The sequence below is a fragment of the Carassius auratus genome, chromosome 26 (assembly GCF_003368295.1).
Source record: "Carassius auratus strain Wakin chromosome 26, ASM336829v1, whole genome shotgun sequence".
NCBI lineage: Eukaryota > Metazoa > Chordata > Actinopteri > Cypriniformes > Cyprinidae > Carassius > Carassius auratus.
Genome location: NC_039268.1, coordinates 12,740,243 through 12,755,557, shown reverse-complemented (window position 1 = coordinate 12,755,557; position 15,315 = coordinate 12,740,243). Strand labels below are relative to the sequence as shown.

The 15,315-nt window shown below is 38.8% G+C and overlaps 1 protein-coding gene across 3 annotated transcripts in view; it reads left to right on the top strand.

Annotated features, from left to right (window-relative positions):
• LOC113044351 (uncharacterized) overlaps positions 1-15,315 on the top strand; it is a 39,765-nt gene that overhangs the window by 22,523 nt on the left and 1,927 nt on the right. For 2 of the 3 annotated variants that reach the window (XM_026204279.1, XM_026204278.1), the window contains exons 2-4: positions 1,992-2,079; positions 14,478-15,059; positions 15,146-15,286. In XM_026204279.1, the coding sequence (XP_026060064.1) occupies positions 2,068-2,079; positions 14,478-15,059; positions 15,146-15,286 (735 nt within the window). In that variant the 5' untranslated portion in view covers positions 1,992-2,067. Of the gene's footprint in view, positions 1-1,991; positions 2,080-12,341; positions 13,360-14,477; positions 15,060-15,145; positions 15,287-15,315 lie in introns of those variants that run through there. The other variant, XM_026204277.1, reaches the window with a different exon arrangement.

Genomic DNA, 15,315 nt, shown 5'->3' with positions numbered 1-15,315 from the left:
ATGTTGTGGAAAAGTTCACTTATTTCAGTAATTCAACTCAAATTGAGAAACTTGTGTATTAAATTCAGTGCACACATACTGAAGTAGTTTAAGTCACTATCTCAGCAAATTAGAAAACTTAAGACCAATAAAACATTTTTTTAGTTAATTGTTGGCCTTCTGGAAAGTATGTTCAGGGTCTCCTTTTGCTTAAATTACTTCCTCAATTTGGCGTGGCATGGAGGTGATCAGTTTGTGGCGCTGCTGAGGTGGTATGGAGACCCAGGTTTCTTTGACTGTGGCCTTCAGCTCATCTGCATTTTTTGGTCTCTTGTTTCTCATTTTCCTCTTGATAATACCGCATAGATTCTCCATGGGGTTTAGGTCTGGTAAGATGGCTGGCCAGCCAAGCACACCCACACCATGGTCATTTAACCTACTTTTGGTGGTTTTGGCAGTGTGTCCTTCTACTCAACTTTCTGTTAACATGCTTGGATACAGCACTCTGTCAACAGCCAGTTTCTTTGGCAATGAATGTTTGTGCCTTACCCTCCTTGTGAAGGATGTCAATGATAGTCTTCTGGACAACTGTCAGATCAGCAGTCTTCCCCATGATTGTGTAGCCTAGTGAACCGAACTGAGAGACCATTTTAAAGGCTCAGGAAACCTTTGCAGGTGTTTTGAGTTGATTAGCTGATTGGCATGTCACCATATTCTAATTTATTGAGATAGTGAATTGGTGGGTTTTTGTTGAATGTGAGCCAAAATCATCACAATTAAAATAACCAAAGACTTAAACTACTTCAGTCTGTGTGCATTGAATTTATTTAATACACAAATTTCACAATTTGAGTTGAATTACTGAAATAAATAAACTTTTCCACAACATTCTAATTTATTGAGATGCACCTGTATAAGCACAATATTGGATTTGTATCATGATACCTGATATGCAGAAAATGCCAGGATCAGAGCTAATACCGATCCTGAATATCGGATCAATGAATGCCTAGTAAAAATTTACTTGGATTCACAGGAAAATGTGGTAATTTCACATTAAATTCATACAATTAAAGTCTACTGTGATTCAAAGTCAATACATGACTTCTTGGCTATGGATAAAGCAATGAAAAGTACGTTTTGACAAATTTTAAACAAGACTACATAATGGAGGTAGAAAAAAAGTTAAATACTGTATTTTTCGGACTATAAGTCGCACATGAGTATAAGTCGCATCAGTCCAAAAATACGTCATGATGAGGAAAAAAAACATAAGTCGCACCGGACTATAAGTCGGATTTATTTAGACCCAAGAACCAAGAGAAAACATTACCGTCTACAGCCACGAGAGGGCGCTCTATGCTGCTCAGTGTAGACTACAGGAGCACTGAGCAGCATCTCTGGCAGTATAGAGCGCCCTTTCGCGGCTGTAAACGGTAATGTTTTCTGTTAGTTAATTTCTCTTGGTTCATGTCAAATACATTTTGATAAATAAGTCGCACCTGGCTATAAATCACAGGACCAGCCAAACTATGAAAAAAAGTGCAACTTATAGTCCGGAAAATACGGTACATCAAAATAATAAATGTTGTGTTTGTTGTACATAGCTGCAAACATGAATGCACAATGAGCTTGTTCTGCTGCACTACATACATGGCACTCACAAACTGCATACACACTGCAAGCGGATTATGTTTGTTAGTCAGCACAAGCACAACACTGAGTCATTTTTTGAATCCATATTGTGCTTAACTCATCACACGTCATGTCCTACTCTTTATTTTCTCATTCATGCATGTTTCTTTATCAGTCTAAAGTTTCATTAACATGGTACTATATTTTTATATGAATACTGCTGCTCTCTGCAGAGACAAATATCTGTCCAAATTTTGTTATACTTGTTCTCATGGAGAACTGTTGTGAATGAAGCTTAATCAAGATGTCACCTTTTGTCTTATGGAAATAGAGAAGAATGTAGGAGTGTTCTTATTTGATTTTTGCTTTTTTTTTAGGGGCCTACAATCCTGTGATAGAGGAAAAGAGTTTCTTATTTTCTTGATTACGTGGGAAGGGAGGAGAGGAGACAAGATGCCGAAACCAGTAAGTGTATATACTTTTTTTATTTTTATTTTAACACTTAAGAGTCTGTTAGCTTACTTTTAATAGGTGCTGATTTTTTTTCTGCTTGTGGATGCCCACTAGGGTTTGGTGTCGATTGGGTTTTTTATGATACAGGTGTGCCATTCCGATACTTTTAAAATGGTACCGGTGCCTGAACCGATACTTAAAAAAATAAATAAAAAAAAAGAGCCACAAAAAAACTATGGATAACATTAAAGAACATTACAAATATTTAAAATAAATTCATAGCTTTCACATGCTCCTTGGATGCTCTCATTTCCCAAGCTTCCCTTACTCTAAGGCTAATAAATGTATTTCATGATCTGGGTCATTGTTTAATAGAAAACCACACATAATGTTTCTACTGTATCTCTGTCAATCACTGTAATATTTAGTTTGTCAGTTAATCAGTTGATTAAAGTTTATGTGAATGACTGTTGGGTCATTCTTTTTAAAATAGCAACAATGTCATTTGTAAAGTACAGTACTTTGCAAAAGTCTTAAGTACATTAGTATTTTCACCCCAAAAAGGGTTTTAAGACAGTTATTTATATCTTTTGCTGTAGTATGTCAGTAGGAAATATCCGATTACATTTCCAAACATTCATTTTGCCATTAATTTTAATAATAATCTAGTGAGACTTTTGAATGCACAAGCAGTCTGACAACAGCCGGTGCTCCACATGGAGATCTGATCTCACCATCATCGAATCTGTGTGTGATTACATGAAGAAACAGATGAAACTGAGACAAACTAAATCCAGAAGAACTGTAGCAGCATCTTCAAGACATTTTAAGAAACCTGCCTCCAAAGCAACAGTAATGTGAGAAGTTTTAGGTTGTGTAAATATGCTGTAAAGTAAGGAGACTCGGTTGTGTGGCAGACTCGGTTATGAGTTGGTGACTAGGCAGACCCAGCTGAATCTGGACTTCAGCAAGATGTCTCCTTTTCTTCTGTACGAAAAACAGCTTACAATTCTTTTGCACAAAGAAATGGCCCGGGTGACACGCTTGTCATTCATGCCATGTCCTTTCAGAATCATAAAAAACTATTGGTCAATTGGTCAACAAATGTGCTTATGCGAGAAATTTTACTCTGGTTTCACTTTAACACATTCATACAACTAATCCAAAATCAAGCTTTAGAAATATTCTACATTAATATTATTTTCTCGTTTCATAGTTTATTTTTTTAATCAACACCAGTACTAATCATAAATATCAAATATTAATTGTTTTTCTGAATTTTAATCATGTAAGTGATTTTTATGTATTATTATTTTTGTATAATTTATAAATGATGACTATACTATATGTACATTTACTCGTGTTCCGTTCTTGTTGTTGTTCTTAGAATTTAATATTTATGCTATTTTTTAATGCTACTTCATATTTCTACTCCACTAAAAACTCCACAATGTTTAGGCATGTGTCAACATTAGTTTCTAGTTACTTTGCAGTTTGCTATTTTCAATCCAGAGAAAAAACTATAGTCTATCATAATAGCTAAATATATGTTACCTTGATGATGACAACAGGCTAACCAGGATTTTAAAGTCATAATTACCTCACCTTTACCAGCTGTAACATTAAAGTGGTAAATACATCAATGCATCACTAATTCTTATCCAATAACGAAAACCTAATAAAGATGGTTCTGAAATCCATTCCGTATTGTAAATGATTTTACATTTAGCACTTTAAGTTTTGTTTATTAATCTATTTAACCTATATTTAACAATACATACTGCATTTCAACGGACACCTGGCCAAGACGGCAGCATAAAACACAAAGTTGCAGACAGACACACAAAGGAAAATAAGGAAAAACTAACATTTTAATATGTTTTTGATTAGAATATAGAAAAATATATGAATACTCCTTACAACACTGCACTCACCAATAGCCAAGTGCAGTCTGTGACCGAAGCACTGCATCCTCATCCACTCGTTCAGCTCAACTGCTTTGACGATGTTGCTCCCGTTGTCGGTTGTTATAGCAACCAGATACTTTTCTTGGAGTTTCCAGCTTGCAATTGCGTCCTGCAGGGCCTCAGCTATGTGCTCACCGGTGTGATCCTGGGGGAAATAACTTGTTTGCAGACACTCTGTTTTCATCTCCCAGTCTTTAATGAAGTGAACTGTCACCCTCATGTAAGGCTCACACGTCCTGCTCGAACACATAAGTGGTCAACGCAAAATGGGTCACATTAGCAAGCCGGTCAGCAAGGCTCTGTCTGATTTCAGTGTACATTTGTGGCAGTGCTTCTCGTGCAAAGTAATTGCGACTGGGAAGCTCATATCTCGGGTCCATAGTTTTCAGTAGCTTTTGGAATCCGACTTGTTCCACAGTTGCAACGGGGACCATATCTTTAGCAATGTGATACGACACCGCTTTAGTTATAGTACACCACTTGACACTTTTCTTTTCATAAGGCACATTGCGGAAAAATGAAGTTTGCAGTGAGCTTTGTTTCGGGGCTGGAGCTTTTTCGGGTTGTCGATGGCTTGCGGCTATAGCTTCTGCTGCACGCAGTTTCAAAGACTCTTCGTACTGCAGTTTGTGCCACTGTTTTAGGTGGAGAAAAAGATTTGTAGTGCTTCCACCCCTGGCTGTAACTTGTTTGGTGCACTCCCTACAAATAACGTGATGTTGTTGCTCATCTGATACTTTGAATCCGAACCATCTCCAAATTACTAAGCCACTGCCTTTTCTTTTACTAACCAATTACTCTGCGCGCTCCGCAGACATAGTTGCTTCCCCCATGTTTGTTGAAGAGTGGCTCTGTGCCACACCCCCCCCCCCCCTCGAAGAGGAGGGGCGGTGGCGCGGGGAGCAGCGCAAATTTGAACTATATCGATATATGCGATATGGTCTAATTCCATATCGCGTCTAAAATATATCGATATATTTTTTTATCACTGTCTCGCCCAGCCCTACTGTCTGGTTCATTTTATACCGATCAAGCAGAAACTTAAATCTGCTAAACCTGTAGTAAAGACTGTGAAGAGATGGACCAGCGAAACAGGAGCAGGATTTACAATCTTGTTTTGAACCCACTGATTGGAGTGTTTTTGAAGCTGCTACCATCGATCTGGACAAACTCACAGAGACTGTAACATCCTATATTACAGGGTTTTTCCTGGGTCAGAATTGGTCTTCGGTGGTGGCTGACCGACATGGTCATCCACACACAGCAAGGAGTACCCTAGTACCCACATGATCCGCAAGCCCAATATTGACAATAAATGTTAAATTTAAAATAAATACAAAGAAACTAGGGGTGGCATGGTTCAACTTTTTCACGGTTCGTTCGGTTTGTTTCACGGTTTTAGAGTCACGGTTTTTGGTACAGTTCGGTATATGCTATGTTTATGGAAAAACTATACTTTCTAATAATAAAAAAAAAATATTCTACTACAAGCAACAACACAAATAAATACAATAGAGTAAAGATACAAACAGTGATTTTTTTTTGGGGGGGGGGGGGCAGGTCTAGTTTTTACAAGAATCATCTGTTTCCTGTGGTCTTGTCCTGGTGGTCCTCTGAGACAAGGTCTTTACAGGGGATCTGTATCTGGTGCTCTAGTTGTCCTGGTCTCCGCTGTCTTTCAAGGCAATAGAGGTCCTTTCTAGGTGCTGATCCACCATCTGGTCTGGATACGTACCGGATCTGGGCGACTGCAGTGACCCTCTGATGTGGACACAGACTGGATCTGGTGACCTCGGAACAAGAGAGAAACAGACAAATATTAGCGTAGATGACATTCTTCTAATGATATAGCAAATACATAGGGTGTTATGTCAAGTGTTTCCGGTTCCGGTTTACCTAATTAATGCAGCCTAAAAATCCTTTAACGGATTTGGATATTAAAAGCATATTAGTATGTTATGTGTTTGCCAGGTTAAAGAGATGGGTCTTTAATCTAGATTTAAACTGCAAGAGTGTGTCTGCCTCCCGAACAATGTTAGGTAGGTTATTCCAGAGTTTAGGTGCCACATAGGAAAAGGATCTGCCGCCCGCAGTTGATTTTGATATTCTAGGTATTATCAAATTGCCTGAGTTTTGAGAACGTAGTGGACGTAGAGGAGTATAATGTAAAAGGAGCTCATTCAAATACTGAGGTGCTAAACCATTCAGGGCTTTATAGGTAATAAGCAATATTTTAAAATCTATATGATGTTTGATAGGGAGCCAGTGCAGCGATGACAGGACCGGGCTAATATGGTCATACTTCCTGGTTTTAGTAAGAACTCTTTCACAGATCTTCAACAGATCTCTGGAGTTGTGTGAAGTGCCTTTCTGCTTCTAACACTCCACCATAATCCCCATTCCAAAGAAACCCAAGATAACAGGACTTAACGACTACAGACCTGTGGCTCTAACGTCTGTCATCATGATGTCGTTTTAAAAAAACTGGTTCTGGCTTATCTGAAGGACATCACTGGACCCTTCTGTCAAGCTCCTGAAGTTTGCAGATGACACTAAAGTCATCGGCCTCATCCAGGAAGGTGACGAGTCTGCTTACAGACAAGAGGTTGAGAAGCTGGCTGTCTGGTGCAGTCTTAACAACCTGGAGCTGAACACACTCAAAAAAATGGAGATGATAGTGGACTTTAGGAGAAACACCCCTGCACTCCTCCACTCACCATCATGAACAGCACTGTGGCTGCAGTGGAGTCATTCAGATTCCTGGGAACCACCATCTCTCAGGACCTGAAGTGGGACAATCACATTGACTCCAAACCGTGAAAAAGGCCAAACAAAGGTTGTACTTGCTTTGCCAACTGAGGAAGTTTAACCTGCCACAGGAGCTGCTGAAACCATTCTACTCAGCCGTCATTGAGCCTGTCCTGTGTACTTCAATAACTGTCTGGTTTGGTTCAGCTACAAAATCAGATTCAATCCATTATCATTTATAGCACAATTGTTTATACACTTATTTATTTATTTATTTTTTATTTTTGGTGTGGTGTTGTCTCTTTGTACTGGAAGCTTAAGTCACCTAAAACAAAGTCCTTGTATGCGCAAGCATACAGTGGAATCGATCGACAGTGGGATCGACAGTGGAAATGATGCGCTACTCTGGCCTTGGTGCTACTGGTGCGAGGCTATTAGCCCCGCCCGGCCCATTTTAAACCATGGCTCGCACTGGCGTGACAGTGGAAATGTGGCTATTGTTGCCTTCAGGTGCAGCAGGGGGGATTTGGAGTTCAGAAAAGGGGAGGGGAGGGAGTATGTTGCCAGTTGAAGCTTCCTTCAGCAAAGCCCCTATAATCGGCTTACTGTCCAACAGCTGCACATTCAATTAAGATGGAGCATTTTAGAAAGAGGATAAACCCACATACTCTTTTAGTGTGGTCTCTGTGTAGATGTATGCACCTGTTTACACTGTTGTGAATGTGTCTTTCCCACTGTCTGCTACTGCTGCTTTCCTCCATAACTGTAAATGAAAAGTAACCTGAATTAATGCCCTAACTGTATACTACAGATGCAAAAAAAAAAAAGGGGCAACCTAAATGGGTAATTACAGGAAAATTATAGGAATTTAACAAAATGATTAAATATAAGGATCGAAATTAAAATGTGCAATTTTACTTAAGTGGATAACTTGTTTTAAAAAAACTGGCATATATCGACATCAGTAAAAAATAATAAAAAATAAATCGTGCTTCAGCACAAATGCACACACGCTCACATTCTCCCTCGCCATTAGACATAACTGTTAAACAAAGACGGTAAACTATAAATTAAACTGAAATATTAAAGTAAATATGAAATATGTGAATAAAATAGAAATTATTTCTATGTGTGTTTGATTTGAATGAAAGTGCGACTGACACAAAAGAGCATATGCTAGCTTTCTTTGCGTACAAAAAGTATTCTCGTCGCTTCATAATGTTATGTTTGGGAGATGGACTATTCTGATGATGTCTTTCGTACTTTTCTGTACTTGACTCTTCCTTTGATCAGGTGATCCTTAAAAGAAAAGTAAGCGTAGAGCCCTGTTTAACCATTCTTTTATTCATTTAAAAATTTAGAAATTTCAAATTAAAACCTTTTACAAAAATTATAGCAAAAAACAGTTTGATGCAAAAATATATATTTTTATCAATATTTGACAAATTCGAAATTTCTTTGAACAGGACTGCTCAAAATGGTATAAATTTATGAAACCTACACATCAGAGGTGGGTAGTAACGAGTTACATTTACTTCGTTACATTTACTTGAGTAATTTTTTGGGGTAACTAATACTTTTCGGAGTATATTTAAAGATGGGTACTTTATACTCTTACTTGAGTAATTATTTTGGGAAAAATCTGTACTTTTACTTCGTTACTGTGGGCGACGCTCCTCTCGTTACTTTATCTTGATGCAATAAATGTTATAAATGCTTCAGTTTATTCCAAACGCGCCTTCTACTTTTCTCTGGACAATGAGCGATGCCCATTCGCGAATGATTCATTCTTTTGAGTCAGTTCTGTTCAAAGGCTTGATCAAACCAATTGGCAAATGAGGGAATTGGTTCATGAATCAGTTTGAATGAGTCGTTCAGTTCCCTGCCGCACGCGCGGAGCGTCTGAAGCGGTTCACTCAGAGTTGTAACGTTTAAGAATATCAGCAGCGTTGAAAACGGGGCTATGGAACTGCACTGAATTGAAAGCAAATCTGCAAAGGCTATTATTTGCTTGCGATGGAGATCCTTATTAGATGAACACGTGTGCTGTCTACTGTTTAACAGGTAATAACTTGGGCTACATTCGATTACAGTACACGATACCACTGTGACATTAGTTTGTTGTACGTGTGTGGCTTATAACAGAGGGGAGTCAAGTTGAATGCAGCTTCCAAGAGACAAAAAATAGCCGATTAAAGGGGGGGTGAAATGCTATTTCATGCATACTGAGTTTTTTACACTGTTAAAGAGTTGGATTCCCATGCTAAACATGGACAAAGTTTCAAAAATTAAGTTTGAAGGAGTATTTTTGTTCCCAAAATACTCCTTCCGGTTTGTCACAAGTTTCGGAAAGTTTTTTTCGAGTATGGCTATGTGTGACGTTAGATGGAGCGGAATTTCCTTATATGGGTCCTAGGGCACTTCTGCCGGAAGAGCGCGCGCTCCCGTATAGCCAGGCCGAGCACAGACATTTCACTGATCAGAGCGATTCACTGATCAGAGTGAGAGCGTCGCGAAAAGTCACAAAAGAAGTGTGTTTTTGGTTGCCAGGGCAAGACAACCCTGCACAGATTACCAAAAAAAAAAAACAGCATTAAGGGACCAGTGGATGGAGTTTATTTTCACAGAGCATCAACGGAGTTGTGCAAGTGTTTTTGTTTGTTCCCTGCATTTCGAAGATGCTTGTTTTACAAACAAGGCCCAGTTTGATGACGGATTTGCGTATCGTTTATTTCTTAAGGATTATGCAATCCCAACGAAAAAGGGTCACGATCGTGTGTTGGAACCGCAGGCGGTGAGTAAAACTGCTTAAAATATCTCTGCCTCCTTGTTAGTGCGTCCCCTCCCATGCCGGAGACTCGGGTTCGAGCACTGCTCGGAGCGAGTCGTTGCTGCTGCTGCTCTCGTTCAGTTTCAGCCTCGGGATCTGATTCTGGATCATAAATAAACGGCTGAATCTGACTGTAAGCCATGGTTTGTTTTGGATGATGGTTTTTCCCTCACGGCAATGTCACAGTTTCCACATGCTCTCAATGCAAAAGCCTACTCACGCTCGTGATTCTTTAGCTCCGCCCACACGTCACGCCTCCAGACGCTCGTGTTTTTTCGGGAAAAATCGGTACAGACTATCTTTCTCTTATGAATATAATAAAACTAAACACTTTTTGGAGTTATGAAGGATGCAGTACTACTCTATAGGTACTCAAGATTAACAGGATATTGAGTGAAAACGAGCATTTCACCCCCCCTTTAAGATTTTATTAATTTTAATACAATCACACCGGTGCGATTACGTTCAGCAAGTCATATCATCAGCTGCTAAATTCAGATCTGTGATTGCTTGCTGGCGCTGAGCCAGAGACAGACGCGTTTTTACAGTGCTGCGCATTATAACCAATCACACAAGACTCTGTTGATCTTTTGAATGCAATGGCCAATCAGAGGTGTTCCGATGAGTCATCGCTAAAATGCCGGTGCTTCCTTCATTCGCTCACTGACTGAATACCTCTTTCTGGCGAATTCTCTCGTCAGAAACAACAAAGTGCAGATGTGTGTACGAATCTATGATTAAGATATTGATTCCAGTGTTAACAGTTTCAGTGATTTTAATGGGAGTTTCTGAGAGTGATTAAAATCTAGACTGTCAGTGAAAATGATCTTTAATAATGTAAATGTTATTTGCTCTCTTTCTGAACAATGAAAGATTAGTAGCGATATTTATATCACATTAACTTTCAATGTTAAATTCACATTTAATATAAAGTTAGTCGTATTAAAAATAAGTTATGGCATAACACCTATATTTGTAAGTAAACAGACAGGGTTTTATGATAAATTACATAAATTGGAGTAAAGGCTGATGAAATATATACATTTATACACACACATACATTACATAGATTTTATCTATATATCTAAATAAAAATAGGCTCAGTATAAATGACCCAAAGTAACTAGTAACTAACTACTTGAGTAGATTTTTTATCCGAAACTCTTTAACTCTTACTCAAGTAACTATTCAAGACTAGTACTTTTACTTGAGTAAAGTTTTTGGGTACTTTACCCACCTCTGCTATACATTCAAAACCTTATTACTCTGAAATGTTTAATGTTGAGTGAAAGTGAATTTTTAAAGGTGACTTTATACCCCTTTTTACATTATGTAATATGTAAAACTATATTCTTCATTGATTCTGGATAAATTCTGAGAATTTCAGAATTGATTCAAAGCTTAGTTTTTAACCAGATACACAATGTTGCGAAGTTTGCTTTAGAAACACCCGTAGACTGCTTGCTTCCAATTCCTCACACACCACTCGACCCTCCCTGAATTTTTTTTTTTTTTTTTTTATATATATAAAGTTCCGAAAGGTTGAAGCAAATGACACGGACATTTGCGGACTTCATTGCGTCTATCAGTATTTTCCTTACAAATACTCTACGAATAATTTATGCAATTTGGAATGCAGTGGTATATTTAAAATATGAACCTCACTAACAGAAGGCTGCTTTAAATTTAAAATGCTGACACGTGATTTGTGAAGACTGCTTGCACATGCGGCTGTGCACAACTCTGTATAAGTGGTTTAATGCACTTGTGTCTCAAAATGGTTTTATGAAACAAAATTAATGTTAACATTAACATTAATTAAGAACTGCTTGCATCTTGCTGAAGAACATCGTAGCCGGAACTACTACTCTGTTTATGTCTATGAAGAATCACAAAGGTACTGGGTTACTCCGCCGCGGTACCCCCGAAGCAATCTAAAACAGTCAGAATATAAACACTTATTATAGGTGCACCCTAGTGATTCAGGGCAAGCTAAAAACACGGTTTGGAAAATGGATTCATGGTGTATTCGCTTATTATATACATTTTTCTACATTTTGAACACAAACAAAGTTACGGACCGCAGCTCTGATTGGTTGTTTTCTTACCGGGAGCGGTCTGTAACTGCAAATGGCAATAGGACCACTGGGAGGAGCCAGAGGAGCTTGATTTTTTTTCACAGATTATTTGTCTCATATTCTACTGTCAGGACATAATGACAGGTTTTAACAAATATGTAAAAAATATATTTTTACAAAAGTTACCTACTGCAGCTTTAATACTCCAACTGAAAAAAAGCTATGTTTTATGTGGTTACATTTTATTTTGATGGTCCCTTTATGCAGTCGATTATAAGCGGCTTTGCCACTACATGCCAGTTTACTCTCATTAGAGTATTAGTATGCTCAAGAATGTCTGAATCTAGTGTGGGAGAATAAGCTTACGTACTTGCAAAGCCACTTACAGTATGTCAGTTTATCTGTTGATTTGACCATCAAAATAAAGTGTTAGCATATATTTACAGTAGCAGACATTAGAGCTGCAAGATTAATCGTTAAAAGATCGCGATCTCAATTCAGACACCCTCTCGATCTCATTTCTAAAAGACGACGATTCCCCGAGTCTGTTAAACCTTTGACAAAGTCTTACCGGCTCATTCAAATCCGTGCGCGCACTGCCGCTGACACAGAGAGAGCTCTTACCATGTTTGGTTAAGAAACATCTTCACAAACAGTCTTTTCAACTACACAGTATTACAGGGTCCCCGCGGGTCCTTAAAAAGTCTTAAAATGTCTTAAATCAAATTTTCGATTTTTAAGGTCTGAAAATGTCTTGATTTCTGGGATTTTCCACAAGGAAGTCTTAAATTTCATGTGGGATCTTAAATTTCATGTCCGACTCGTCATTTTTATTTATTTTTTCAACCGCAATTTGACCAGCGCAACATTTGGGGGCAGCACTTCGTGCGTGCAACCTGTTTCATTCCATAGGTGACATACGAGTAAGTGATTGATGAATGCCCTGCGTTGATGGTTCGCCACCACGGCATTTTGCGAAATCGCAAGCATGGGCAAATGTTTGTTTAATGACAAGTGGTTGGAGGACGAAAAGTATCGGGGGTGGCTGAAGAAAACAGCCAGTAATCATGAAGCGAGGTGTGCTTTATGTAAAAAGACGATAAAGCTGGGGACAATGGGCCACATAGCGCTCGATTCACACATGAAAGCAGAGAAGCACAAGAAGTGTGTGTCGTCGCAGGCAAGTAGTTTGCCCATAAGTATGTTCTCATCGAGCACTTCGACCTCTCAGCCTTCCACTTCAAGCAATGCCTTCGGCAGCTTTGCGAATGTAGCTACACTTAAGGCCGAAATACTGTGGGTATTTCAAACCGTAAGCCGCCACAACTCGTACACCTCAAATGAGGACATCCACCTAGTTTTTCAAGCAATGTTCCCTGACTCAGAGTGTGCGAGTACGTTCACATGTGGAAGGGATAAAACCGCATATTTAGCACGATTTGGTGTTGCCCCATACATAAAGAAGGAACTCATTTCACGGGCAAACAAGGATGCTTTCACCATAATGTTCGATGAGTCCATGAACACAACAACGAAAACTAAACAGTTGGACTTGCACGTCAGATGTTGGTCAACTGACGAGACCGGGACCCCGATTGTCAGGTCTCGCTATCTGGGTTCTCAGTTTTTGGGCCACTCAACGGCAGAAGACTTGCTGGAACATTTTAAGGTAAGACTCTCAAAGTAAAATTTAAAATGCTTTGCGTGTTTTTATGTTATTTCCTAATGAATATTTGGGACAATATATCGATGAATCGCGATTCTTGGATTGATTTTAATTTTTTCCGAATGCGTTGCAAATTTATTCTGAGCTTAGTTTTTGCAGATGGCGCTCTAGGCTAGTTTTTAGTCGCACACTCAAATGCTCACGAAGAAGAGCGCTCGTGCTTTCGGCAGAGTCTGAGAATGTACTTGGTATAATGCTTTTATGACGCGAGATTTATGTTAACAGCCCACTGCAAACACCCTTGTACTTTGCTTCAACCTTTTCGAACTTTATAACTTATTATTTTATAGTAGGTTCAAGTGGTGTGTGTAAGGCATCTAAAGCACGCAGTGCCATCTGCTGTTAAAAACTAAACTAAGAATCGGTTCGAGAGAGAATCGCGATGCATTCAGAAAAATTAGAAACGATCCAGAAAAATTTATCGATGCACAATGCATCGATATATTGTCCCACCCAATCAGTTGTGGGTGGGTGACATCTAGTCTAGGCATTCTGGAAGGCAATGATGTAAATAACTTTTGTATAAAGCATTCAGTATGCATTATGCTTCTTGCATATTTTTTATGTGAAAAGTAAAATTGAGCCAGTTCATAATAAGACTCCAAATATCTGTTTTGTGCTTCTCAATTTTAGGTTAACCATTTTGACACTGAACCATACTACATAGACCCAATTTCTCAAAAAAAAGTAAAATCAAGGACCACTTAGCCAATAAAAAAACAAACAAAAAAAAACAAATCTTGACATATTTGGCTTAATGTTTATCCCTATGCATGTAAAAATGCAGGCCATTTTAGTCTTCTGAAACCATGGCTAACTTCACCTGGAAATAATGTGCATGATTAGAATACAAGTCATGAGAAGTGAATTGGAAATGTTCAACAGTGTCACAGTCCATGTCAGTCATTTTTGTTGATGACTTTTGTTCACAGACCTCTTTGGTAATCGGGCATACCACCAGTGGTCCCTTGACCACAGTTTGAGAATCATTACTTTAGACAAACCATAAAATCTGAGTGAACATGAATTAAAATGTTATTACTCTTGTTTTATAATTTCAGGAGGGCACCAAGGAACTTAATTTACGGAACTTGCTTTCTGTATCAATGGATGGACCTGCAGTCAATTGGAAATTCATGGATCTCCTACAATTGGAACATGGAGAACAGTTTGGGGGGATTCAACTCCAAGTGGTAGGAAGCTGTGGTATCCACACCCTACACAATTCATTTAAAGGTGGATTTGAGGTGTGGCATGTAGAAAAGGTGCTGAGATCTCTCCACTGTCTCTTCAATAATGCCCCAGCAAGAAGAGAGGATTTCACATCTGCAACACTGTCGTCCACATTCCCCTTATCCTTCTGTGGCCATCGCTGGCTCGAAAATGTGCCTGCTGCAGAGAGGGCCATTGAAATTTGGCCCTCTATTGAGAAGTTTGTTGACCAAGTGTCAACAAAGAAGGTGAAGAACCCAGGAAATGCATCATTCGACACCCTCTCTGAGGCAAGAAAGGATCCTCTTATCTGTGCCAAACTCCACTTCTTTGTGTTCATAGCAAGAGTCTTTCAACCATTTCTGGAAAAATATCAAAAAGATGCTCCCATGATGCCCTTCCTGTGGAATGACTTGGAGGATTTGATAAGGGTAATTATTTGTCATAATGCATAACACCTTAAGTACACAGAAATTCACTGATCTAACTCAAACATATATATATTTTATTTTACTAGAGCCTTCTCAAACGATTCATCAAGCGTGATGCTTTGCCCTCGAGTCCATATAAGCTGGTGAGGCTCGATGTCACAGACCAGAAGCTTTGGCTTGGCACAAAAGATGTTGACATTGGCATGGGTGCAGCAGCTGTTATCAAGGTGGGTGTATTCCGTTTCATCAAAGTAGT